General features: G+C 41.8%; 2 protein-coding genes across 2 annotated transcripts; one reads left to right on the forward strand and one right to left on the reverse strand.

The window, feature by feature from the left end:
- The first annotated feature begins 1024 nt into the window (after nucleotides 1–1024).
- Nucleotides 1025–15544, forward strand: aldh18a1 (aldehyde dehydrogenase 18 family, member A1). Its single transcript, XM_056429653.1, has 18 exons — nucleotides 1025–1389; nucleotides 1527–1636; nucleotides 2936–3084; nucleotides 3950–4099; nucleotides 4751–4855; nucleotides 4977–5129; nucleotides 6245–6335; nucleotides 6757–6881; nucleotides 7269–7413; nucleotides 8329–8402; nucleotides 8598–8697; nucleotides 9371–9591; nucleotides 9905–10042; nucleotides 10510–10705; nucleotides 11931–12052; nucleotides 12189–12375; nucleotides 14084–14179; nucleotides 14346–15544. The coding sequence occupies exons 2-18, from the start codon at nucleotides 1552–1554 to the stop codon at nucleotides 14540–14542; spliced, it is 2334 nt and encodes a 777-aa protein (XP_056285628.1). The 5' UTR covers nucleotides 1025–1389; nucleotides 1527–1551; the 3' UTR covers nucleotides 14543–15544.
- Nucleotides 15545–19249: 3705 nt separating this feature from the next.
- Nucleotides 19250–23882, reverse strand: LOC130203936 (beta/gamma crystallin domain-containing protein 2-like). The gene is made up of 4 exons (XM_056430399.1): nucleotides 23577–23882; nucleotides 22335–22606; nucleotides 20159–20426; nucleotides 19250–19681 (listed from the first exon to the last, which is right to left on the reverse strand). The coding sequence occupies exons 1-4, from the start codon at nucleotides 23844–23846 to the stop codon at nucleotides 19406–19408; spliced, it is 1086 nt and encodes a 361-aa protein (XP_056286374.1). The 5' UTR covers nucleotides 23847–23882; the 3' UTR covers nucleotides 19250–19405.
- Nucleotides 23883–25390: the final 1508 nt, after the last annotated feature.

Raw genomic sequence — 25390 nt, forward strand, 5'->3', positions numbered from 1 at the left:
GAGCTACAGGAGCCAATTTAGTTATCTAAGGTCCTAGAGGCAGTGGGAGTCCGACAGTTTCAGTCAAATCTGCTCTAGGTTACTTTTCCTTTTGTCACAGCATAATAGTGCAAGTACAGAACATGTTCATCTCTACTGCGGCCCTGTGATTTCTCCACCACATGGTGCAAATTAAATGTGCACAAGTTAATGAAAGAACTAATTAAGACAGCTGGTTCCACTTTGTCCTCCATTAGTTCCAGATTGAGAATAATTAGAGTGAATCTTTTTTATGTTGTAAAGTTTGGTCGTCTGTATATTATACTGTAAACTATGGAGTTAATTGTGCAAGAGCAATGTGGAATGTTTTATTGTTTCGAGTAATACAATCATATTTTTTTAATCTTATTGATTATACATTGGACACTTAATTGTATGACTGGCAAGTTTACATGGCGGGCAAGTCCTTGAGAAACTGGTTTTATGGATATTACATTTACCAAATATAATTAATAAACTGAGTCTGATGAACTTTATGTTTTTTGTTTACCATCTTTAGTATCCAGCTTGGTTTAAGTGTTAATCAGTCCTCAATTTTCATTTTAAATCCACATCTGTACTTGTTGTTGATGTTTTACAGAATACACATGTGTTATATGATAGAACCATAGCCTTACATAAGGTTATAAACACACATCTTGAAAGAAAAAATTGTTAGAGCGAGATACAGCCCATTTTTTTAGAACAGCTTTTAAGTGATCTAGTCTTTTCATGCAGAGCGTTGGTTCCTCTAATTTAGTTTGTCTGTTTTTAATTTATTTGGTTTTTAATTTATTTTTAATTTTAATATATACTTTTAAATGTAATATTGGTTTCTTGCGATTCCACTTGTTTTGCTTTGACTCTCTGTGGAGCACTTTGTAAACATTGTTTTTAAAGGTGCTATATAAATAAAGTTATTATTATTATTATTTATGTTGAAATGTGTTTCACTTCCGTTCGAGTTCCGCATTTCGTCGGCCGGCATGACGTCACATCCGGATACTTCACCTCCACTTTACGAGGCTTTTCTGTGTTTAAAAACGTGAAACGCCACATTTTAATTCAACGTCAATGCGACATTTAGTTAGATAAGTGAATCGTGGGCCTTCTACCGGGAGCGGGAAACCAAAAACAAGTCACAGACGCGGTGACAACGGGTGCTGCAAACGGCGGTGGCGGTTTCATCAGCAGCTCTTCGGGGGGAGGAGTCGTTCACAGGCGAAGTCCACCTCTGTTCAATTACTTCTGTGATAATTTATAGAATAACGGGTTTACGAAGATGAGAATAACTCTATAGAAGATGTTGCACGGGGGCCGGGGCAAGTAGACAGCCTACGCGAGACAAGCCACGGGACTTCAGGAGGTTAAGTAAGAGCAGACGCTGCAAGATTATAGCGTGACTGTACTTTAAGTTATCATATTTGTATATGCTGCCGTTTAGATATACCACTCGAATGTGTCTGATGCATGTCTACGTCGCGCTCTTCTCTCTCTGTTTTTCTTAGTGACCGTGAAGGCATCACGCTGGCCATGCTGCTGCGCAGGTTGACCCTGTGTTCGGGGATCCAGCTGGAGCACCAGAGACACGCACGCCTCGCCAGAGCTCTCGCCCAAGGCAAGTCGAGCTGCAGCACCACGTTGTGCTCCAGGGTATCCCACGTTTTATGCTAATAGATGTTCAGGTTTCGGGTTTTTCCGCATTTCTTTATTTCATGTTGCAGTAAAGTGAATTTTTTTTGGAGGGCTGTCATCACTGTACGCTTTAGTGACTATGAGGTCAAATGTTCACTATTTTCTCAAATGTACATACCCATTAATAAGAAAAATAATCAATAATACAATGATTGTTGCAACCCTAAAATGAACACGTTTTGATAATGTATCAAAAACATTTTCCAAGCAAAAATATCAAACATGTACTTGTTAGTTTCCTCTGCTTTATATTACTGTAAACTAATAACTTTATAAGCTTTGACTGTTGCTCTGATAAAACAATGAATTCTATTTTTGAAATAATTTTATATCTTCATGATTAAGCGAAAAAAATAGACATTACTTGACAACGTAAATAATTAAGCTTTAATACACTCTTGCTTTTAAATTCGAAAGCATCTACCTATTTGTCCACTGAAAGTATTTTTCTACTGAAAGTAGACGCATAAGTTCATGATTTCGCCATATGAACATCGTCAATATAGTATCTACAGGCGGATGTGATGACTGCTGCTGACGAGGATGTCGTGCCTGCAGGGAACAACTCTAGTTGGAACAAGATGTCACAGGCCTCTGTCTGTCTGTCTGTCTGTCTGTCTCTCTCTCTCTGTCTGTCTGTCTGTCTCTCTCTCTCTCTCTCTCTCTCTGTCTCACATGCGCTTCATTGCCTCAGAGAGATGTGTAATGTCAGCGCAGGCTTGTCTGCTTCCCCTGCTGATGTGGCGGTTTGAAGGCTGTGATTATCCGTTTCCCTGGTTACAGATGAACCAAGAGGAGGGCTTTACTCCGTTTGTCTCATCATCAATGAAAACCAGCTTAACATACGCGTTTGCACATTTATGTTTGCAGTGTTTTGTGTGAACGAGTTTATGTCAATAAATTAATAGGATATATTAATTGAAGGCATTTATTTTTAGTCTTCTCACTTTGCGTTTGGATTTAAATTCTCGTAGATTGTTAGTGCATCTCCTAACTCAGTTCCCAATGTAAATATGATTATAGCTGAGGTTGAACAGAACCTTTCAAGAATGCTTAATGACTCCCAATACAATAGTTCCCCTCTGACTTTTCTCCTGAATGACAGGTGCATCTTTTTCTATTCAGGCATCATCAAATTATATTAGTTACTTCTAAGTGATAAAACTTTCTCGATCACGAGTGATATCTAAATAATATCTTCTTTCTCTGCACCTCCTCACAGCTCCCCAGAGGGCCCACGGCAGCTCCTTTGCACACCGCAGTGAACTGCGTCAGGCCAAGAGGATCGTGGTCAAGCTCGGCAGTGCGGTGGTCACCCGTGGCGATGAATGTGGCCTGGCACTGGGGAGGCTGGCCTCCATTGTGGAGCAGGTTAAGAGCACAAATACTTGCACTGTACTTGAATATAGAACAGTATCGATGGGAAAGTAACTCGAAAACACAAGCTTTGACAACCGCTTTTTTTCAGTGATATGTAAACCATCATTTTTTCCTCCACTGCAGTTTATGTTAGTCTGTAAAGGAGCTCACAAGCATAGATATTTATCTACATCACTACTTTTTTTCTGATTCTAACTTATTTACTTTTCTTTTATCTTCTGCTTTTCCATTACTGCACACCTATGAGATGTATCGGCGCTCTCTAATATTTCATTATTAGAAAGAGTAGCACAAGCTCTTGAAGATGAGATTTAAATCACAGCGAGACTATTTAAATATATAGTTTATATGAAAAGAAAATTCAGGAGAGTTCAACCAAATAAGACAGATAATGGTTAAACAGATAGTTAAAGAGTGGATATCTTTACAAGACAGTACAATGGGTACATTTACTTTTGTTGCCATTTACTTACATACAATTGTCCTTGTTATTCATGCTGTGAACATGTTTCAAAAGGATTATTTATGTCAGAGGAAGGCGTGTTTGTGAAAAGCCTGACACAAAGACAAACAATAATTTAACTTCTAAATGTAATTTGTCTTGCACTGAGCTCCAAAAGCGTAATTCCATTCACTCCATTGTAATTAGGTAGAGGCAGAAATCTCAGGCACAGATATCTTAAAACACTGACGACTAAAGCAATAAATACCATCATGGCTAGTTACCACGAGGGGTAAGAGAGACATGTTTTTCTTTTAAAGCTCAATCCTCCGCGAGTGAATAGAAGAAAGACAAAAACAAACTGTAGCCCCAGCTGTGGTGTGTGATTGGTAATTGTCGCTTGTCGTTGTGCAGGTGGCCATGCTGCAGAGTCAAGGCAGAGAGATGCTGATCGTCACCAGTGGAGCGGTGGCCTTCGGCAAGCAACGATTGAGACACGAGATCCTGCTGTCCCAGAGCGTCCGACAGGCGCTGAACTCGGGACACAATCAGCTCAAAGACATGGTGAGAGGAGAGAAGGTGAATGTGTGGAGGTCATGTTCAAGTGTAAATCAACACTGGGTCGGATAAAGAAGATATTAATCGTGTTGCCTCCTGCAGGCTTTCTTTCATTTATGGATATAAAGATTACCTAAATGATCTGGTATTTTGTTGTCCTAGTAAATCACATAAAATAACACCGCCAAATATTCAGTGGATGGATCCAGTACCGGGGACAACTATCCAATATAATGCAATGCAGTGCAAACTATCCAATATAATGCAATGCAGTGCAAACTATCCAATATAATGCAATGCAATAAATACTTTTGTGAAGTTAAATGTTCAGCGTTTCTTCGGACCTATTGGTATTGATCCACCTTTCGATAATTAATGAATGTTATGGTGCCATTGAATGGTTGGCCCTGCAATATAAGGGGTTCAGTTGTTTCTGTCAGACAGTTCATTTGTCAATGCATATCCTACTTTTTGTTCTAATAATTTGCATGTCGGATATTTAAACCCTCATCTGGCAGGCCAGTTTTAAGATTAGAGTTGCGTACTTTATTTCCTTACAGTTAGGACTCTGTTAATCCATTTAATATATATATATATATTGACACACTAGCGTACTGAGAGAACCAGTGTAACTACGTTTACTGCATTTCTGTTCAGGCTCTGCCGGTGCTGGAGGCCCGGGCCTGTGCTGCGGCGGGACAAAGTGGCCTGATGGCCCTGTATGAGGCCATGTTCACCCAATACAGCACTTGCACTGCACAGGTACTTGTATACCCTCTAGGAAAAGAATCCCTTTAAAATGCTGAAGATGTGTCTGTATAATGCAGATCGACATCTTTTAATCTGTTTTATTCACTCGATGCTCTGATCGTTCTGCTGTCAGGTCCTGGTGACAAATCTGGATTTCCATGACGACCAAAAGAGGCAGAATCTGAACAGCACACTGCAGGAGCTCCTTCGTATGAACATCGTACCCATCATCAACACCAACGACGCCGTGGTGCCCCCGCCGGAGCCCAACAGCGACCTGCAGGGGGTAAATGTGGATACAGGCAGCATGGGGTGGCGGCAGTGGCAGCGGGGATACTGCAGTGGTTGGTAGAGACAGTGTTCATTAAGTATAGACAGTCACTGTTCATTAGCAGCGGTATTCATCCAATCGCATGCTGAAACCCCTCTGCCACCCTGAATCACCTCATCAGCTCTGCCTTCAAACGGTACGGCATGTGCATGCAGGGAGGGCATGATGGCATGCCGTCACTGGGGAGGAGCCGGCAGAAGGAACGGGACTAATTTCTGTATGTAGACGCATCTTTTACCTGTCCTCCTGCAGAAACAACTAACGCATCACATGCCTCTCACTCTCTCTCTTTCTCATTACACAGATGAAATAGATGCCTTCTGGCAACAAACAATGATATTATGAACATCTAAAAAGAGTTTGCAAATAATTTTGGGCCGCGCCAACTTACGTGCTATACAGAAATACATTTATATGGACTTGATGCAGCTTTATTTCTGAGGCATTCCATTAATTAAACTAGAACGGGCACTCGGTAGAGCGCATACCTTCGCATATCACAAGATTGGGCATTGAATTATGAACATGTTGGCATTAGTTGCATGCCAATTGGATAAAAATTGACCGTGCAATGGTAAAACGAAGATTTTGACCTTTTCATGACCTTGACCTTTCACCCGATCGATCCCAAAATCTAATCAAATGGTCCCCGGATAATAACCAATCATCCCACCAAATTTCATGATCTTGACCTTTGACCCGATCGATCCCAAAATCTAATCAAATGGTCCCCGGATAAAAACCAATCATCCCACCAAATTTCATGCGATTCGGTTTATTACTTTTTGACTTATGCGAATAACACGCACGCATACAAATACACGGCGATCAAAACATTACCTTCCGCATTTTCAATGCGAAGGTAAAAATTACACTGATTTTACTTTTTCACTGTCACAATACCATGCATTTACCATAACAATTTTGCACAGTGCATAATATGTATTTATAAATGTGTTTCTGTTGATCAGCTTGGCTCTAGCCCTCAGGGAAAGGCTCAGATGGGTAAATGTCCGATGACTGACTTCCTGTCTGCAGAAACTTACATCGGCTTGTTTTGGTTTCTTTAGGTGATCAGCATCAAGGACAACGACAGTCTAGCGGCGCGCCTCGCTGTAGAGATGAAGGCTGACCTCCTCATCGCGCTGTCTGACGTGGAAGGTATGTGCGTTACCACGACAACAGTCTGGGTCAGCTGTTGGGTAACGACACCATCTGTCCGCTCTCTTCACCGGAAAAAACCCCCCACCCCTCTCCGGGTCAAACGAGAGTCATTTGAAAGGGGCAAACACAAACCTTCTGCCTTGGTGTTTGAAAATGATGCTGATGGGCTTTCCACGAAGTGTGTGTGTGTGTGTTCATGCATGTGAGCGTGTCATGAGCTGAGCAAGGGTCCATTCAGTACTGATTGACCAAGATACATCAGATTTATCAAATGTATTGATGTGTCAGTTAAATGCTGACACTAGGATAGACACGAGTATATTTTACAAAAGTTGTAGGGTTATGTGTCTTGCCGCTTTGTGTATTTTAGACCCGTGTGTGAGCAAATAAGTTGTATAAGCGCCTGTTGGTTGCGTAGGACTTTACAACAGCCCCCCTGGAAGAGACGACGCCAAGCTCATCGACATCTTCTACCCTGGAGACCAGCAGTCCATCATCTATGGCACAAAGTCCAGAGTTGGAATTGGATGCATGGAGGCCAAGGTATGTTGAAAGCACTCAACCACTGTGTTAAAAACTTTGTTTATTGACAATCAAGTTTTTAAAAAACCCTCATCTTTGGACATAGTTTTTTTTTTTTAATGGATGTAACTACTAACAGTCAATATGCATCTTTTTGCACATTATATACTTGTACTTTTGATATTTAAAGGACATATTGATTCTGTCTTCCTATTTAAATGTATTTTGAATACAGGACTTTTACTTATGGAGTATTTTCACATTGTAGTACTTTTAGTTGGCACCGACAGGTTCCGGTGTTACAAGTGAAACAAGAACATTTTTGTCAATTCCTCCTTTTTTTTTAAAGTAGAGACTTCACGTCGAGACTTAAAATAGTGTCTCTTTCTGTGTTTTTTAAAATTTTAGGTCAAGGCTGCCATGTGGGCCCTGCAAGGTGGCACCTCAGTGGTCATTGCAAATGGCACCCACCCCAAAGTAACAGGGCATGTCATCACTGACATTGTGGAGGGCAAGAAAGTGGGAACCTTCTTCTCTGAGATCAAACCTGCTGGTGAGTTCACCTGCAGGTTGCATGCTTCTGCAGGTTTTGAAACTCAACCCGGTTCAAGATTCAAGATTCAAGATTCAAGATGTTTTATTTGTCACATATGTGCAAGGGCACACACTATTTACAATAAAACAACACAATATTTACACAGGTGTGTGTGTGTGTGTGTGTGTGTGTGTGGGTTGTGTGGGTCTATGTTCACAGTCCTGATGGCCTGAGGAAAGAAACTCCGTCTCAGTCTCTCTGTTCTTGCAGGTGATCACGGAGGCGCCTGCCTGACCGCAGCAGCTGAAACAGTCTGTTGTTACAAGTCCTGCAGGGTGGGTAGTGTAGTTCCAATAGTGCGTTCAGCCGCACGCACTACTCTCTGCAGAGCCTTCCTGACCTGAGCGGGAGCAGTTAAACCAGGCTGTGATGCTTCCTGTCAGGACGCTCTCTACAGCTCCAGAGTAGAAGGACTGAAGGATCCTCTGGGAAACTTTAAATTTCCTCAGCTGCCTGAGGTGGTAGAGGCGCTGCCTTGCCTTTCTCACCAGAGTGTCTGTGTTTGTTGACCATGTCAGATCCTCGGTGATGGTCAGGAAGGTCAGACGGTTTCGTTTGTCAAAACGGAGGCAGATTACATTTTGTGTTAATTTTGGACATTGTTTACTATTTTTATTTTCCTTATATATTAAAAAGTGTTTCCATCTCTCCATAACCAATACAGTTGAACAGCACCACTATAGCCTCCAAATTATAAAGATCATCAAGTTGAGTCAACACCTCAGTTGCTCAACAAAAGTTACTGTTCAGAAAACCTTTTATAAAAGTATTATTTATTATAGGACTGTTGCATTAGATTCAGGTATAAGTACCTAGTAAGATGGCTACTGAGTGCACTTTGAGTGAAGTCTCCTTTCCCTGACCCTCAACCAGGCCCAACTGTGGAGCATCAGACAGAAATGGCCCGCGCTTCTGGAAGAACCCTGGCATCCCTGCACCCCGACCAGGTTGTGTTCAGTTAACTTCAATAGTTGTGTTTAACGATTTCAGTTTTTTCGTAAAGTTGTGTTTTATATTGTTCTAATGACTTATAATTTCAAAGGAGTTAAGCGTACCTATTATCAGATACAGAGCAACACTGCCCTCTTGTGGATGGATGTGCTGTATGCTCATGCTGCCTGTGTTTGGTTGACTGTCGTCAGAGGAGCGAGATCATCTGCCATCTTGCAGAGCTGTTGACTGACAAAAAGGAAGAGATTCTGACTGCCAACAAGATGGACATGGACCTGGCTGTAAATGCAGGTAACAGAGGACCACATTCAGGGTTCGTACGGTCATGGAAAACCTGGAAAAGTCATGGAATTTTAAAATGGTCATTTTCAGGCCTGGAAAAGTCATGGAAAAAACGTAAATCATAAAAGTTTTGGAAATCATGGAAATGTGTTATAATCACTTGTTCATTTACACCGAGTTTTAAAGAATTTATATGTTTTTTTTAAAGAAAGACGCTCAAAATATAAGCCGGCGTACGCTCTCAATACGCACAATGTTCTAAATTGTTCATGTTTATACCGAGATTTCAGTTTGGTCATGGAAATTTGTTTTAAAGTCCTGGAAAAGTCATGGAAATCCATTGGTCCAAATGTGTAAGAACCCTGCACATTGAGTCCAGGTTACACAGGATGAGGCATTGTTGTCCCTTTTCTTTTTAAGAGTCCATAATATCAATTAGGTATGAGGCATTGAGCTAATAATTCCTGCAGAGTGAAGGGGGAAAATAAACCCCCTGATATTTGTGGGCCTTACTTAGAAATATAAGCTCATGCATACATGTACCCATCTTATCAAAAGATTCTTCTCTGGCAAGAAAGAATCAAATCTAATAAATATTCTGATATTGCGACAAAAACGTACCGAAGATTTTGTAAACATTTCCAAATAGGCTGTTGAACTTTGCTCTCCTTCCTCTCTACAGGCCATTTGCCAGCAGCCATGCTGAAGCGCCTGAGTTTGTCCCCAGCCAAACTTTGCAGCCTGGCCATCGGTCTGCGTCAGATTGCCGTGGCCGCCCAGGACAGTGTGGGTCGTGTGCTGCGCAGGACCAGGGTGGCTCACAACCTGGAGCTGGAGCAGATCACTGTGCCCATTGGAGTTCTTCTGGTCATCTTTGAGGCCCGACCCGACTGCCTGCCGCAGGTATCCAGGCAAACGGATCTGGGGCGGCTGTAGCTCCGTGGGGCGAGGGGGTCGTCCTGCAACCCCAAGGTCGTCGGTTCGATCCCCGCTCTCCCCGTTAGTTGCACGTTGAAGTGTCCTTGAGCAAGGCACTGAACCCCCGGGCGCTTCACTGCAGCCCACCGCTCCTTAATAACTAAGGATGGGTTAAATGCAGAGAATACATTTCGTTGCATGTGTACCTGTACTCTGTGCAATGACAATAAATTGAATCCAACTTAACTTTCTACCTGCAAATCAACATGGATAAATGTCTCGTGTTTTCACCTCCCAGGTTTCAGCGTTGGCCATAGCCAGTGGGAACGCCCTCCTGCTGAAGGGAGGCAAGGAGGCAGCCAACACCAACCGGGTCCTCCACCAGCTTACCCAGGAAGCCCTTTCCCTGCATGGAGTCAAAGAGGCAGTGCAGCTGGTAAAATCCTATCCAATGCCAACCTTCCACATGTTACTGGACTGGGAGGACTCTGGAAGAAAATGCCTCCCCTCAATTAGAAACTAGAATGGGCACTCGGTAGAGCGCATACCTTCGTATATCACAAGATTGGGCATTGAATTATGAACATTAGTTGCATGCCAATTGGATAAAAATTGACCGTGCTATGGTCAAAAGAAGATTTTGACCTTTCCATGACCTTGACCTTTGACCCGATCGATCCCAAAATCTAATCAAATGGTCATCGGGTAATAACCAATCATCCCACCAAATTTCATGCGATTCGGTTTAAAACTTTTTTTGTTACGCGAATAACACGCATACAAATAAATAAATAAATACACGGCGATCAAAACATAACCTTCCGCATTTTCAATGAGAAGGTAATAAGCCCAAGCAAACTCGTACGGCATGTGGTGGTTAACAAACATGTATTTTGTAACAAGGTGAGCACTCGCGAGGAGGTGGAGGATCTGTGCCGACTGGACAAGATGATCGACTTGATTATCCCTCGAGGTTCATCCCAGTTGGTGAGGAACATCCAGCGGGCGGCGAAGGGCATCCCGGTGCTGGGTCACAGCGAGGGAATCTGCCACGTCTACGTCGACGCGGAAGCCAGCGCGGACAAGGTCATCAAAATCGGTCAGCATGTATGAATCTCCCTGACTGCTTGTACTGCGGAAGTAATTGTAATTCCTAAATTACTACGACTCACAATTTACTAAATGTTCGTAAATTGTGGCTGGTGCCATTCCACAAACTATCAAAACAGACAATATATTATCAGCACAGTAACTGATGATCGCCTCTGGAGAAACAAGCGGTGTTAAAAGACAATACAGGCCCGTCGTCACAGTGAGTATGGTTGCTGGTTAGCGTTCTCATTTCAGGAGATATATCAACCCAATGCATCGACATCTTCTTTAAAAAAAAAAAAAAAATACTTTATTAGAGAATGTGCACAATATAGCGACAGGGATCAGCGAACAAGTTTTTTTGTTGTTGTGTGTTCTGTTTGCAGTAATACTGCATAAAGTGACAGGAAGGTAGAGCAAACAGACAACGTAAAGTGGAAAATGAGAAGAAACACAACTAATAAATAAAAAATTAAAAACAATTGAAAATAAGGAAAAATAATGAATCATAATACGCCCACCCACAAACCCACCCACACCCATGACCTTTACATTTGTTCACAGATTTTTGTAATACATGGATTTGGTTGCAATAAATCAGACAGATGGACAGAACCTAACGCATCGACATCTTTGACATAAGGTCAACACTGTGACCTCTTCTCTTTCGGTGGATGTTAGTTGATTTATTGAATGCTGGCCATATCCAACACATTACACCTTTTTTTTCATTTTTAATTTTTTTAAAAACTTTTTTATTATAAGACAAAAGACAATACATAGACATAACACCTAGAGGACAATGAAACAATGCGGACGACAAAACAATGGACATAACATCATAAAGTCAGAGTATAAATAAATAAAATAATAATAATAATTAGAAGGAGAAGAAGAAAGAAAGACGGATGCATGTGTATATGTGTGTGCATGTGCATTATGAATTTACTAATAAATAAGAGGAGTGGTGTCATGTTTGTAAAAATATAGTGAATGATGACCAGATGTCGTGGTGTTCTGTTGTATTGTAAATGATAGATGAGGTGAGTTGTTCCATTGAAATATATTCTGACATTACATTTTTCCAGTGTGAGATATGTGTTATTCCTTGATTTTCAGTTCATGAGGATTGTTTTCTTGGCGATAGTTAGGGCCACGAGACACCTTTTTTTTTTTTTTTACCATACTAACTGTGACTATGGCTGTAATTGACTGACTTGTTCCCGTTCCAGTCAGAGACTCCAAGTGCGACGACCCGGCTGCATGCAATGCCATGGAAAGCCTGCTGATTCACCGGGACGTCCTCAGGATGCCACTGTTTGACCAGATCATCGACATGTTGCGCGCTGAAGGGGTAAAGCACCGTACAAGTACTTTACATGTCATCCAACACAAGAGGAATGATGCAATGCAAATTAAATAATTTGAATATGGATTTTCCCACAAGGACTTGTTCCCTCGTTTGTAATTTCTCTGCGTGGCGTCACTAGGTGAAGATTCACGCGGGCCCTCGGTTCGCCTCCTACCTGACCTTCAGCCCGTCCGAGGCAAAGTCCCTGCGGACCGAGTACGGGGATCTGGAGTGCTGCATTGAGGTGGTGGACAGCATGCAGGAGGCTGTGGACCACATTCACAAGTATGGCAGCTCCCACACCGACGTCATCATCACCGAAAATGGTACGTGGTCGTTCTAGTATTTTCCTATTGTCGCTCTATCAATTTGCATGACTCAAAAGTTACATTCTTGCATTGTTTTTGCTCATGTTTGACCTCACCACGGCCTTAACGGCACAGTCGTCTCGCCTCTCTTGTCTTGATTTGTTCCTCTTCATAAAGGCGTCTTGATATTCATCAAGTTCTCCGTCTCTCTTAATTCACCTTCTATATTCATCTCACTTTCTGCCACAGGGACTAATGAGCAGAGACACTTTGTTGTCAAGATGAGAGCACAGCCTCCTGTGTGACTCCAATATGGGGGACGGAGCCCATTTGAAGTGTAAAGCAGAAGTTCAAACACAGTTTACAGGAGTCATAACTTTGGGTCATGTAACGGTTTCAAGACATATCTCTGGATTTTAAAGTGTGGCCTTGCAGTTATTTACACTAATGCTGTATATTGCCGTTTTCTTGAAAGGAACTGAAGATGTCTCATAAATAGCAGCATTTGTAACCTTGAAAGACTCCTAAAAAAAATCTGCGACAATAATGCATGAACAAACTGGTGGAAATCCCTCATGACAGGTTGATCTAGAAATACGTTAATACTGAATATTTCAAGTGTCTTTAGGAGATCAAATAAAAAGTGAGCAGCATATGAAAAATTCAAGCGAGGTGTGTTCCAAATCCAATAGTTTCTCTTTATATTTGTTCATGGTAAAGCTGCCCTTACAAGGTACTAACTGTTGCATGCTTTATGCAAGAAATTGGGACATATTGCCTTGCTGTAAAATTGCACCTTGACCTTTTGACCCTCCTGCTCATACATCCGTCGTCTATCATTGTGGCTTCTACCAATGAGCTGTCGTCTGGCTGTGCTTGTGGGACAGAACGGCCAGGAAAAACGTGGATGCTGCAAAATGCAACCGCATGCAGCTAAACTTCCTGGTGTTTTTGGCATACTGCATCTGACATACTGTATCCGGACACGCTAAATCATTTTCCGGCATACTAAACAATATGGGGAATAGAACACAACAAAGTGTGTCGTTCACAAGTGAAGGATTATTGTCACCTGCAGTGAATCATGTGCTGCTGCCATCTGGTGGCCACAGAAGGTACCTCGATGATTTAAAATGTACTCGGCCGTTTGTCTCAATGTCAGCTCATGTCAAAGAAGACGGATTAATACAAAGGATAGATGCAAAAGATAGAAAGATGCACTGGATTTAATATGAACATCGATATATAGGAAGGTTTAATAGATATTAGAGACACACTGGATAAGAGATGGATATATATATATATATATATTAATTTGTGGATCCTCATCAAGAGAACCTGCAAATGTCAACCTGATTTTATACAATATTTGATGACTAAATAAAATAAATAAATAAGCTGTATTACATTTTAGAGCCATGAAGCAACTTCATTATTTCTCCTGATGACATTTGGACCTTTTAGACTGATATTTAGTTTGTAAAGTCACACTTCACAGGATTGTAAGCGTTTATAGCACTGGGTGTGTACTAAAATAACATCAGCCGAGGTATTTACGATCGCAGCGATGAAAACCCGCAATCATGTTACGAAATCCTCAGAACTGCAGATTTTGCCATAATCCCAATAAAGAGTCATCGTTGTCCCATACTCGCACACGCCTGGAAGGGTTCAGCGATGCAAAGTGGTGACCTCGTGGCACCAATCCGCTGCCTTTGTCTTCCAGAGGACACCGCTGAGCAGTTCCTGCAGCTGCTGGACAGCGCTTGTGTTTTCTGGAACGCGAGCTCACGTTTCGCCGACGGCTACCGCTTCGGACTCGGTAAGCGGGGGTGGTCTTATCACGTCATCGTTTATAAATATTTTCCAACAGCCTACATATAAAAATAAAAAAAATTCTCATTTTGTTAGTCACTCTCAAACAACTGCAGACGCTTCTTTCAACAGCACTTGTGTTTGACCTTCTCCCTTGCCGTCTTTGTCTCCAGGAGCAGAGGTCGGCATCAGCACTGGGCGTATCCACGCCCGAGGCCCCGTCGGGCTGGAGGGGCTGCTCACCACCAAGTGGGTCCTGAGAGGGGACGGGCACACAGCGGCGGACTTCTCTGAACGGGGCACCATGAAGTACCTCCATGAAAACCTGCCCGTCGTGCAACCGCTCGCCGAGCAGAGGGGCAGCAACTAGACCGGAGACTTCCACGAACTTCTGAAGCACACGGCGTGGAGAGGAAAGGTTCACACACCGACGGTCCATTTTATACGGACAACCACAAAGTTGTCCCCGTTTAGACTTCAGACCGCCTCTAGGAGTTTACAAATATTTCAAATTCTACCTCAGCTTATGAATCTTTGATATGAGTTGAGTAAATCATCCGCATAGGCTGCTGCAGTTTGTATTATGTGGCAGTCACAACACAATATCTCTCCATTATTGGATTAATTGGAGTGCTGTGAGTAAGAATAGAGTTAACTAAGATTACATTCTTTGAGACTATTTTTATATCAAAGGAAACTGAAGTGCTTGAAATTCTTCTTCTAATAAAGCAATCTCAGGATTTTGAAACTGACGCTAATTCACAGAAACATATTATTCATTTCATCGTCATGTGTGTATGAGAAAGAAGTTGAAATTCTTTCTTCAAGCAGTCGCGGGCATTGACAATCTTCTCAAGCTCCCACCAACTATGCTCATTTGAATATGTATACAAAGATAAACATGCATCTATATCTAAGATACATGTGATATTGTACATCATTCCATAAACAAATTGTCTGCTATTATTGTACATATATTGTATAACTGTAAGGCCTCATTTTATTTTAGCTGGGTGCATTGGCTCAATCCCTTCTCGGTTCACGCTGATTCTACAGTCAATGTTTTCTTTGTTTATGGAACATCCTTTTTTTCATTTCTTTTTGCAATTTCCGATTTGATCTTCTAAATGTACACATGTTTATGAGATGAGGTGCTTATCTATATGTCATTTCAGACTTGGAAATAACACCGTCACATATCAAGTTGGCATTTAATAGAAGACAATTTAACTTTTTCTCAGTTTAACCAAATTCTGGTGTGTTTAGAGATGAATATTTTCAGTTTTTAATACTTAATGACATAATGAACATTTATACACAAGTATCAGAAATGTACCAGTTTTGTTTTGCAGCAATAAAAGTTAGAATACTTGCATGCGTCCATTTTATTTCCTTTTTGTTTCCAAGTTGTGCTCGTGTTTCCATGTTGCCTTCCTGCCGTTTCATCGTGGCGCCCAAAGCTTCAGCCGGAGCAGGAGCGGTAATTGACAAGCTGCCTCCTCCAAGCTGGAGGGGCGAACACGACTGCTTTTAAATGAAGCTCCGTAACATTACAACCTCTGAGCTCCTGTCTGATGTCTTGCAATGCAAACTTAAGGATTGGTTTGGGTTGGATAATCGCAATATTGTGGCATTAAATTGTTTTTTTTTGTAAAGAGTATTTGCATATTTCTCTCACTTTCTTTGATTTTTGCAGTTGAAATATTGGTGATTTATATGCTCATCTCTGTCCTGGCGCTAGTCTTTCTACTTCCACAAAGAACACAAATTAATAGGGGGGGGAAGTCGTGCTGATCTGAAAAACAGATGTCTAAAAGAGCCTTTTTAAATTTGCCCATTGGGGAATTCGCATTGCTGGAAGTGGGGCAAAGAAGATGGAAGACAATACTATAGAGGTTTAATTATCCAGCCATCAGAAATGAAAAGAGGGAGAAGAAGAACTGAGACTAATAATGGAATCACAGGCTTGTGTTCTGGGTTTCTCTGTTTCTTGTGTTTTCTTTCTCTTTTCCAGCATCTAAAGAATTCATTCTCTAAAACGCACTACTTACCCTTCAATCCGCTTCCCATCACCAAGTCCAAAGGGTTCAGAGATGAAGAGGGAGACACTCCTCGCATCTCACTCTTTTGTCCTTTTCATGTTAGAAGCGATTGAAAATATCATCTAAATTATTTGAGGAAGAGAAGGAACAATCCTGGGACATCGAGTATTGCTTGTTTTAATGCGCAGTGTGTTATAGAATTTTATTTTATAATATTGCATCAAAATTGCTTGCTCCAGTAACGCTAGCTATTCCGGATCACATGTGGGTACCCAGGTGCTTCATTAACACTAGTTTCCTACTTAAGTCATAACTTGATGCTGATGAGTGTTTTGTTGTGATTGTGTCAGGGTACTGACGGAGATTTCTGTATTATTCTTCGGGTTGAGAAGCAGATTTTGGATTGAAGTTATCCTATAGTGGCAGAAAGATGCGACCCTGTATGGTGGATTCTCAAAATTCCCGGATAAATTGTTCCCAAAGTGTCTCACACTCCCGGGTTGACTCCAAGTCAACAACTTATTTTAAATGTTCATGCTGTTTTTGATCGGCCCGGTTCTGTCCTCCGCTGATGTACCAACGTGTGTCTCCTAAAAGCTGAACAGATTGCATTGATTTGATGCTATTTGTAGAAAATGCTGTCTAACTATTAGATTATGCAACCTCACTGAACATTTAAGCCGGGCTGTTTCCGGCTATTTGTTTTTGCATGGTTGTAACCATAAACTTTATACCACCTGTTTTCTATTTATATGTGCACGTCTAAAGGGCTTACTTCCTAAATGTAGTTCATATTTGAGGAGTGCCCCTTTATGACCTTAGATTAACTTCTATTTATGGCTGAGAACTGGCAGCCTCTCATCTCTTATCTGGCTTTGCCCCCAGACCCCAACTGATCGGTTCCCATGCTGCCCCCTGTTGATGTTGTCCACACATGTAACAAGAATGGGCACTCGGTAGAGCGCATACCTTCGCAAATCACAAGATTGGGCATTGAATTATCAACATTTTGGCATTAGTTGCATGCCAATTGGACAAAAATGTATCGTGCTATGGTAAAAAAAAATGTTGACCTTTCCATGACCTTGACCTTTGATCCGATTGATCCCAAAATCTAATCAAATGGTCCCCGGATAATAACCAATCATCCCACCAAATTTCATGCGATTCAAGAATATTTTGACCTGTTCATGACCTTTGATCCGATTGATCCCAAAATCTAATCAACTGGTCCCCGGATAATAACCAATCATCCCACCAAATTTCATGCGATTCGGTTCAATCCTTTTTGAGTTCTGCGAATAACACGCATACAAATAAATAAATAAATACACGGCGATCAAAACATAACCTTCCGCATTTTCAATGCGAAGGTAACAAGAATGATGAGGGCAAATCACTGGAAGCCGACAATCCTTTAATTGGACATTACTCAAGGCCAAAACTCACAGTTCTTGTTGTGCTTGATCTTAAGAGACACTCAAATGCACTCCCCACTGGGCTTCAATTTTTTAAAAATCAATAATTAATTGGCAAAGTTATTTATTCATCTTTGCCAATTACGCAGCGTCTATTTAACAATTTCAATAATTGATATTTATTTCTGAAAGGGTTCAGTATCTTGGCCTGATGAAAAATGCATGAGCAGGGATGTGGACTGGGTTTTGTTTTTTGTTCTGAGCGCTTGATGCTCGGGGCTAATACCAGACCACTTTGACTCCAGCTCTGTGATGTGGATCTAATATGGGCATCTTTCATGGACCCAACGCGCTTACTCTGTACCATGTGATCTCATAAAGACTCCGACATGCTCATCCTCAGATACCCTTTTTTTGTCTTTAATATCGAACTTCAAAGAATAAGCTTCTGTTTCCTTGATAATTTCTCTTTGTGTATGTGGAATGACAAACTGTAGAATCTCTTGGTCGAGGACGTCGGCGGTTACATTTCGATCTAACTCTGTGGCCCGATGAAACTAAGTTCAATCACCATACAAAAGGGAAAGATATTCCTCAGATTTGTGAAAAGTCTTATCCCCCTGATCTTTCTTCACTGACAGCTGTAGTAGCCAATAGAAAATGAACAAAGGCTCTCTTTAGTTGACTCTCATCAAGTGTTTTTATTGTGATTCCAGTAGGACAGGAGTTTGGGGACCGGAGAGGCAAACCATTTTGCTCTGGGATGACCAAAGCAAAAAAAAGATCATCACTATTTATTGAGCGTTGCTTGAGTCTGGGAGGAACTTTACCCAACACTGAAAAGCAACCCAACAAAACCAGAACCCAACATCATACACACCAAAACCCGCCATCGTTCTTATGTATGCTTTGGGGTTCGGACCTCACTGAAACAATGCTGACCTTAACCCTCCTGCTACCTCCAAATGTACGAACATCTTTTACCCTTGGGGACAATTTGACCAGAGCAATTAAAAGCTAGAGAAAATTATTAGAATTAATATTGTTTCCCAAGTTTAGGTGTGAGGTACTTTATGTGTGTTTGTTGACTACCTAAACAGCCCTTTAAATGAATAATAAAGTTGATATTCACCTTCGCATTGAAAATGCGGAAGGTTATGTTTTGATCGCCGTGTATTTATTTATATATTTATTTATTTATTTATTTGTATGCGTGTTCCTCGCATAACACAAAAAGTATTAAACCGAATCGCATGAAATTCGGTGGGATGATTGGTTATTATCCGGGGGCCATTTGATTAGATTTTGGGATAAGGTCAAAATCTTCTTTTTACCACAGCGCGGTCAATTTCTATCCAATTGGCATGCAACTAATGCCAAAATGTTCAAAATTCAATGCCCAATCTTGTGATATGCGAAGGTATGCGCTCTACCGAGTGCCCGTTCTAGTTCCTATATGTTTTACACAGTGAAAAACAGCCTGGGGTCAAATTGACCCCAAAGAACACCGATGGGTACAAGTTGTGTTCAGGACATTGAAAACATATCATGTGAATTTTATGTTTTCCCCAGTTGTCTCCAATAAATTAGGAAAAGTCATGAAATATGAAGCGAAAATAATGATGTCAATCATTTATTTAGAGACGTTAAACATTGAATGGGGTCAAATTGACCCCAAAGGTAATATGAGGGTTAAGGGGACAAGAGGGTGGGATGTTTAACGGTGGGCCTCAAGCAGGGTAAAACCAAAACAAAAGGAGAAGAAGCTGGGAATCATTTGAGCTCAGTGATGCGTCTCAGAGAGCCGATGGTGGGGCTGTTGCTTCCCCACTCGATGTGCCTCCTGTACTCTCTCGGGCGCAGGAAGAACTGGCGCCCCCTGTAATGGGGGTGTTCATGCAGGATCCAGTAGCCCTCCATGACGTTGACGGAGGAGACGTCGCGGGTGTGGAAGCGCTCGTCCAGATCCGGGCAGTCGTCCATCAGCTCCAGATGCTGACCCCCAAAGTCCGACCGCTCGAAGATCTTCATCTTGTAGTTCCCATTATACTAGGGAGGACATGATACTTTTATTTAACATATGCATTCATTCAACTTTATATCACCACAGTAGGATAACTGCAATTAGACGTTATTGATGGACTAACTGATCCAATGACACATCCTGCATGTTTCTTTTTCTCCTCACACTTTAACTTAAATTATCTGGATTAAAACACACTTCAGTGGCACTTATTATGATACTTTTGTAGTTCGACTATGTTGAAGAAATGTTGCTTTCTGTATTCTTTGTTGTTCTTAGTTTGAATGCACTTATTGTAAGTCGCTTTGGATAAAAGCGTCTGCTAAATGACATGTAATGTAAAGTTATAGGTCAGGCCTCAAAGAGAAGCTTTAAAATGGCCTCATGTACTGGCACAGAGTGGTGGAAACAGTCGGAAAAGGCTTGAGAGCTAACTTATCTTCAACTGGCACATCTACAGAACACATTGCTGCAGACCGGGTCGGGCATCAGATCAAACTCACAGGCGGCACCACGCGGCAGGAGCGGATGCAGTCGTTGAAGCCGGCCCAGCGTTGGTAGTCGGGGTACTCGCCCTTGTGCATCACGTACTGGTAGCCGCCATAACCGGGCTTCTCATAGGCCACCCAGCATCCGCTCTCCACTTTGATGGAGTTACAGCGGCTGAAGTGGTTTTGCATCTCAGGGGAGTCGCCGCTGCACTCGTAGTGACGGCCCTGGAAGTTCTTGTCTTCGTAAAAGATAACCTGCAAGTGAGGGACGGGTGGATGTTATGTCAAAGACCGACCGTCTGCCTGATGGATCATGGAGGTCTCCATCGTGGAATATGCCGACTACCAACTATTCATACACTCTGTCGTATTCATTGAATGTGTTTTAACTCTAAATCTGTCCTGGTCACATGACATCTATTGTTCTGTCCATCCTGGAGAGGGATCCTCCTCTGTTGCTCTCCTGAAGGGTTCTTCCCTATTTTTTCCCACTGAAGGGTTGTTTGGGAGTTGTTCCTGATCCGATGTGAGGTCAAAGGTCAGGATGTCTATGTGTACAGATTGTAAAGCACTCTGAGGCACATTTGTAATTTGTGAAAATGGGCTATACAAATAAACTGAATTTAATTGAAATTGAACTATCATTTATATGACTAGGTATCTCTTTTCCAACTCTTCAGACTCTTCAACAAAGCTAACCTTTAGTCTCATTTAGATTCATAACCATAACATTTGGTATCTCAGCCAGGTTTGAAAGTAAGCTTTGTCAAACAAAGTTTTTGTACAAAATAACTGCAAGTGAACAATTTCTATTCAGATAAGCTTAAGGGAATGAAGAAATGTCCCGAATGCTGTACCAGACAAAAATAAAATACTGAACAGCATGTGGTTTATTTTAATGAAGAGAAAAAAGATCTTGGCCTATTCGTTTTTACACAAATTATGACTCCAAGTTCAGTTGAATAATCTTCAATAATAAACTCAACGGAAGACAAAGGCATCATTTAATGACGTCTCGCCAGCTAAAACTTATTGTGCAGCTTTAATTGGCATCTTATTTAATTTCAGTCATTCTTTATTTTTCTCTCTGAGATTTTCCATTTCTTGCTTTCGTTTAAGTTCTATATGAAAACACGGTAAGCAACAAATCATTTGGAAGTGACAAAAGTACATTTTGGTTCTTTGCAGCATTTTGTGCCCTTATTTACCCTTTAGATGTAAATAATCAACCTGCTACACACAACATTTGAGTCGCTTCTACCGATCATAGATTTTAAATTGCATGCTTACCTTGCCCATTGTAACTGTGTTTAGTTGAGTTCATACCAGAAGCCGGGCCGGACCGGACCTCTTTATAGACCCTGCTGGGATCAGGGCTTTGCAAATGTGAAACAAAGCTTTGTCGCGTCAGCACAGTCGGCTGTGGAGACTGCAGAGCGCTATAGGACCGGTGAGCTGCCGCTTTGTCTCTGTCAAAGCAACGTCCGTCTACGGAAAACACCGTACGACTGCACTTTCTCCGAGGGCTACAATGAGAGTTGCGACATCTGCCTTTATTGGCACGAAAGGCAGAAACCGACATGCAGACTGCGAGGATAGACAGGGCAGCAAAAAGCAAAAAGGTTGGGTTGGTTTCAGTGGCTATTTGACCGTGACATAGATCATGAAGCAGCAACCGGCTGCTTTATGATCATGAGCTGAATAAAAAGTCTTATTCAAAGTCATTATCACATGTGCACGATGCATGGATGCAGGCACGTGCACAGACATTTTGGGGGGCAGGTGCTCAAACCAAAAAAAAGGGCACCCATCGTCAAAATGATTTTTCTATTGCTCACTGTAACTTGAAGTTAAGTAATTGGTTGTTACGCAACACCTGAAGCACAATATGTCGTGAGAAGACATGAGAGCTAAACGAAATGACACGTTTTCTTTTAACAATTACAATTTATTTTAATTTACAAAATGATAGGAGAGAAAAAATGCCATATAATAAACAACTTACTAACCTCCAGCTCCAGCAAAAAGGGCCCTTTTCTCATCCAGGGCAAAAGGGCTGGTGCTTGAGCACCACTAGGGCTCTATCTGTGCACGTGCCTGCATGGATGTGTTCAAATAAGTTCACAAAGCCCATAGCTAATCGAAAATCAAGTTTTTTTTATTTGAGTTGTGCATGGGTAGAGTTTACATGACAGTCCTCATCCTCCTGAAGGAGCCCACGATGGGGTTGTGGCAGCCCCAGTCGTTGCAGGCCCTGTACTCTCCGGGGCGCAGGAAATACTGGCGTCCCCTGTAGTTGGGGTGCTCGTAGAAGATCCAGAAACCCTCCATGATGTTGCAGGAGTAAATGTCACGGTAGCGGAAGCGGTCGTACAGGTTGGGGCAGTCGTCCATGAACTCCATTGTGTGTCCCATCATGTCAGACCTGTTGTAGATCCTCATCTTGTAGGATCCCCTATACTGTGCGCGGGAAAAAATCAGAACACGATTATTATAATTATTATACGTGGTACTTTTGTCGTTCGACTATGTTGAGGAAATGTTACTTTCTGGATTTCTTTTTTCTTTTTCACTTACATTTTTTATTTGTTTAGTGATATAAACATAAAACAAGTACAAAAATGTAAGACATAAACATAAACAAATATATACACCCATATACATACATACATATACACACATACATATACACACGCATACATACACACACACACACACACACACACACATACCCTCCCCTCCTCCAAAACAAAACACAAAGAACAACCACAATAAAATAAAAAATAAAAATAAAAAAGACATCAACAACAACAAAAAACAACCCCGGCACCCCCTTAATTATCTTTTACTTGTAAGTGTGTATACACCACCCTGCATCTGTATTTGCAATCCCCTCACTTTCTGTATTCTTGTTGTTCTTAGTGTGTACTCATGGTTGATGCACTTATTGTAAGTCGCTTTGGATAAAAGCGTCTGCTGAATGACATGTGATGTAATGTAACCTGAGAGCTATTTGGTCGAGCCTCGAGCCCCGAGTTGATATCTTTAACTTTAAATTCAAGGGACTACTTCTACACTTACTTACTCCGGATGAGAATGAGTACCAACTCTTTTGCAACATGACAGAATACAATTTCCTTCCCCTCGCCTAACTGCCAGAAACACTCAATGTGCCTAACGGGAATTAGAAAGGAGGTACCACGTCTTACGGGGTATATCATATTCTCTTTTAAAGGCTGACTGGGTCTCCTTGTGGGCATTGCAACAGAGACTTTAACGCTCTGACCTGCCTGAGCTTTTCTGTTAATGACATCAAAAGACCAGTGATTGACATTAATTTCTTTGATGCACAAGGTGAGTGGAGGAAAGGGGGGGTGAGGGGGGGGGTGAGAGGAATACCAATCCCCATCCGTCTGTTTGATTGACTTACGGGGGGGTACATCTGGCAGGAGCGAACACAGTTGTTGTAGCCCATCCAGCAGTGGTAGTCGGCGTACTCGCCGGGGCCGAGGACGTACTGGTAGCCCATGTGGTGAGGCTTCTCGTAGGCCACCCAGTGGCCGCCGCCGCTGACGCGGATGGAGTTGCAGCAGTTGAAGTGCTTGAAGGTGTCCGTGCAGTCGCTGCTGCACTCCCAGTGGCGGCCCTGGAAGTTGCGGCCTTCGTAGAAGATGATCTCGAAAAGGAGAGAGAGAAGCATACGTCACTCAGGTTAATGTCGGTTTACTCATCTACCGGTTGCAGTACTCGTGAATGGACTGCAGGGGACACTGCTCTCCCTCGAACAAAGTCAAATACGTCTGTGTGAGTCCGACGAGTGTACCGCCCGTCTGCTCAACACTTGTATATTATTTTTCAGAGCTTGACAGGTGAAAATCAAGGCAGTTGAAACTATTGTTTCAGCCGACTTCTTTTTAAAGAACTCATTCTATGCTCGGCCACTCTGAACAGTCAACACAAATACAATGAATCTGTCATATATGGATACCATATCATTGTTGATCTCCATACACGCTTCCCTTTTAAACCCCTATAAGTTAGTTTTACCCTCAGAAGTAAGTCGTCGAGAGTCAGCAGTCCACTCTATTTCTTTGTATCGAATATTTTCACTTGAATGAGGACTTTTTAAAGTCTTTAGTTTTTAGTTTAGTTTAGTTTAGTTTAGTTTATTTCGATCAGGAATAATAAACAAAAATCAAAATTTCAACAAAAGAAGAAAGTGGCCGACCGAAAGGGTCAAGGCTGAAGCTATCAAGCTTATAAGTGCCCTAACCTATGCTTTCATGAAAATACTTATTTTAGAGAACCATTACATATACCTATATATATATATATATACATAAAGTCCCTCCGTCTGTTTCTTCCCCTGTTATATTGACACATTTTTCCAAATCCTGCCATTTTCCCTCGTCACCCCTCCGTCAAAGCCGTTGCCATATTGCGTGTGAGCTCATACCTTTCCCATGGTTGTAAGCTGTGGACGTCTAACGCACCATAGCCCTAGACACACTCACAGGTCCTTTTATACTCTCCCTCTGACGATGAGGCCTCTGACGCGTCAGGGGCCGCAGCGTGACTCTTTACCTTTTCAGATGCCACCAGCTGTTCCCTTTGTCTGCTCACCTTATCTGCTGTCTGCTAGAGTTTACCTATAGAATTGACAACCCCCTACTCCCCAAAAACCAGAAACACAAGTGCTATTCTGTGTTTGTGTGACCCTTGTTCTGCCGTGACCCGGTGATGCATCCTTTTGAAATGTCACACAAAGGCCCTTTAGGTACGTGGCCCCCCAGCAACAAAGCTTTAAAGTGGTACAGTGGGTGAGGTCATTTTTTGGGGGGCACACTTTAAACTTAACCGTGTCAGGATTTCATTTCATATGTCGCTAGCGTGGACAGAACATAGTTACTTTTCAGTCAGTCCCAGTTGAAGCGAGTTCGGGTTGGTATGTGTAAGTGTGAGCAGATCACAATGTAATTGTTATTACCTTCGCATTGAAAATGCGGAAGGTTATGTTTTGATCGCCGTGTATTTATTTATTTATTTGTATGCGTGTTATTCGCATCACAATTATTATTTTTAACCGGATCGCATGAAATTTGGTGGGATGGTTGATTATTATCCGGGAACCATTTGATTAGATTTTGGGATCAATCGGGTCAAAGGTCAAGGTCATGGATAGGTCAAATTTTTTTTTTTTTACCATAGCACAGTCAATTGTTATCCAATTGGCATGCAACTAAT

This window comes from Pseudoliparis swirei, chromosome 13, assembly GCF_029220125.1.
Source record: "Pseudoliparis swirei isolate HS2019 ecotype Mariana Trench chromosome 13, NWPU_hadal_v1, whole genome shotgun sequence".
NCBI classification, from domain to species: domain Eukaryota; kingdom Metazoa; phylum Chordata; class Actinopteri; order Perciformes; family Liparidae; genus Pseudoliparis; species Pseudoliparis swirei.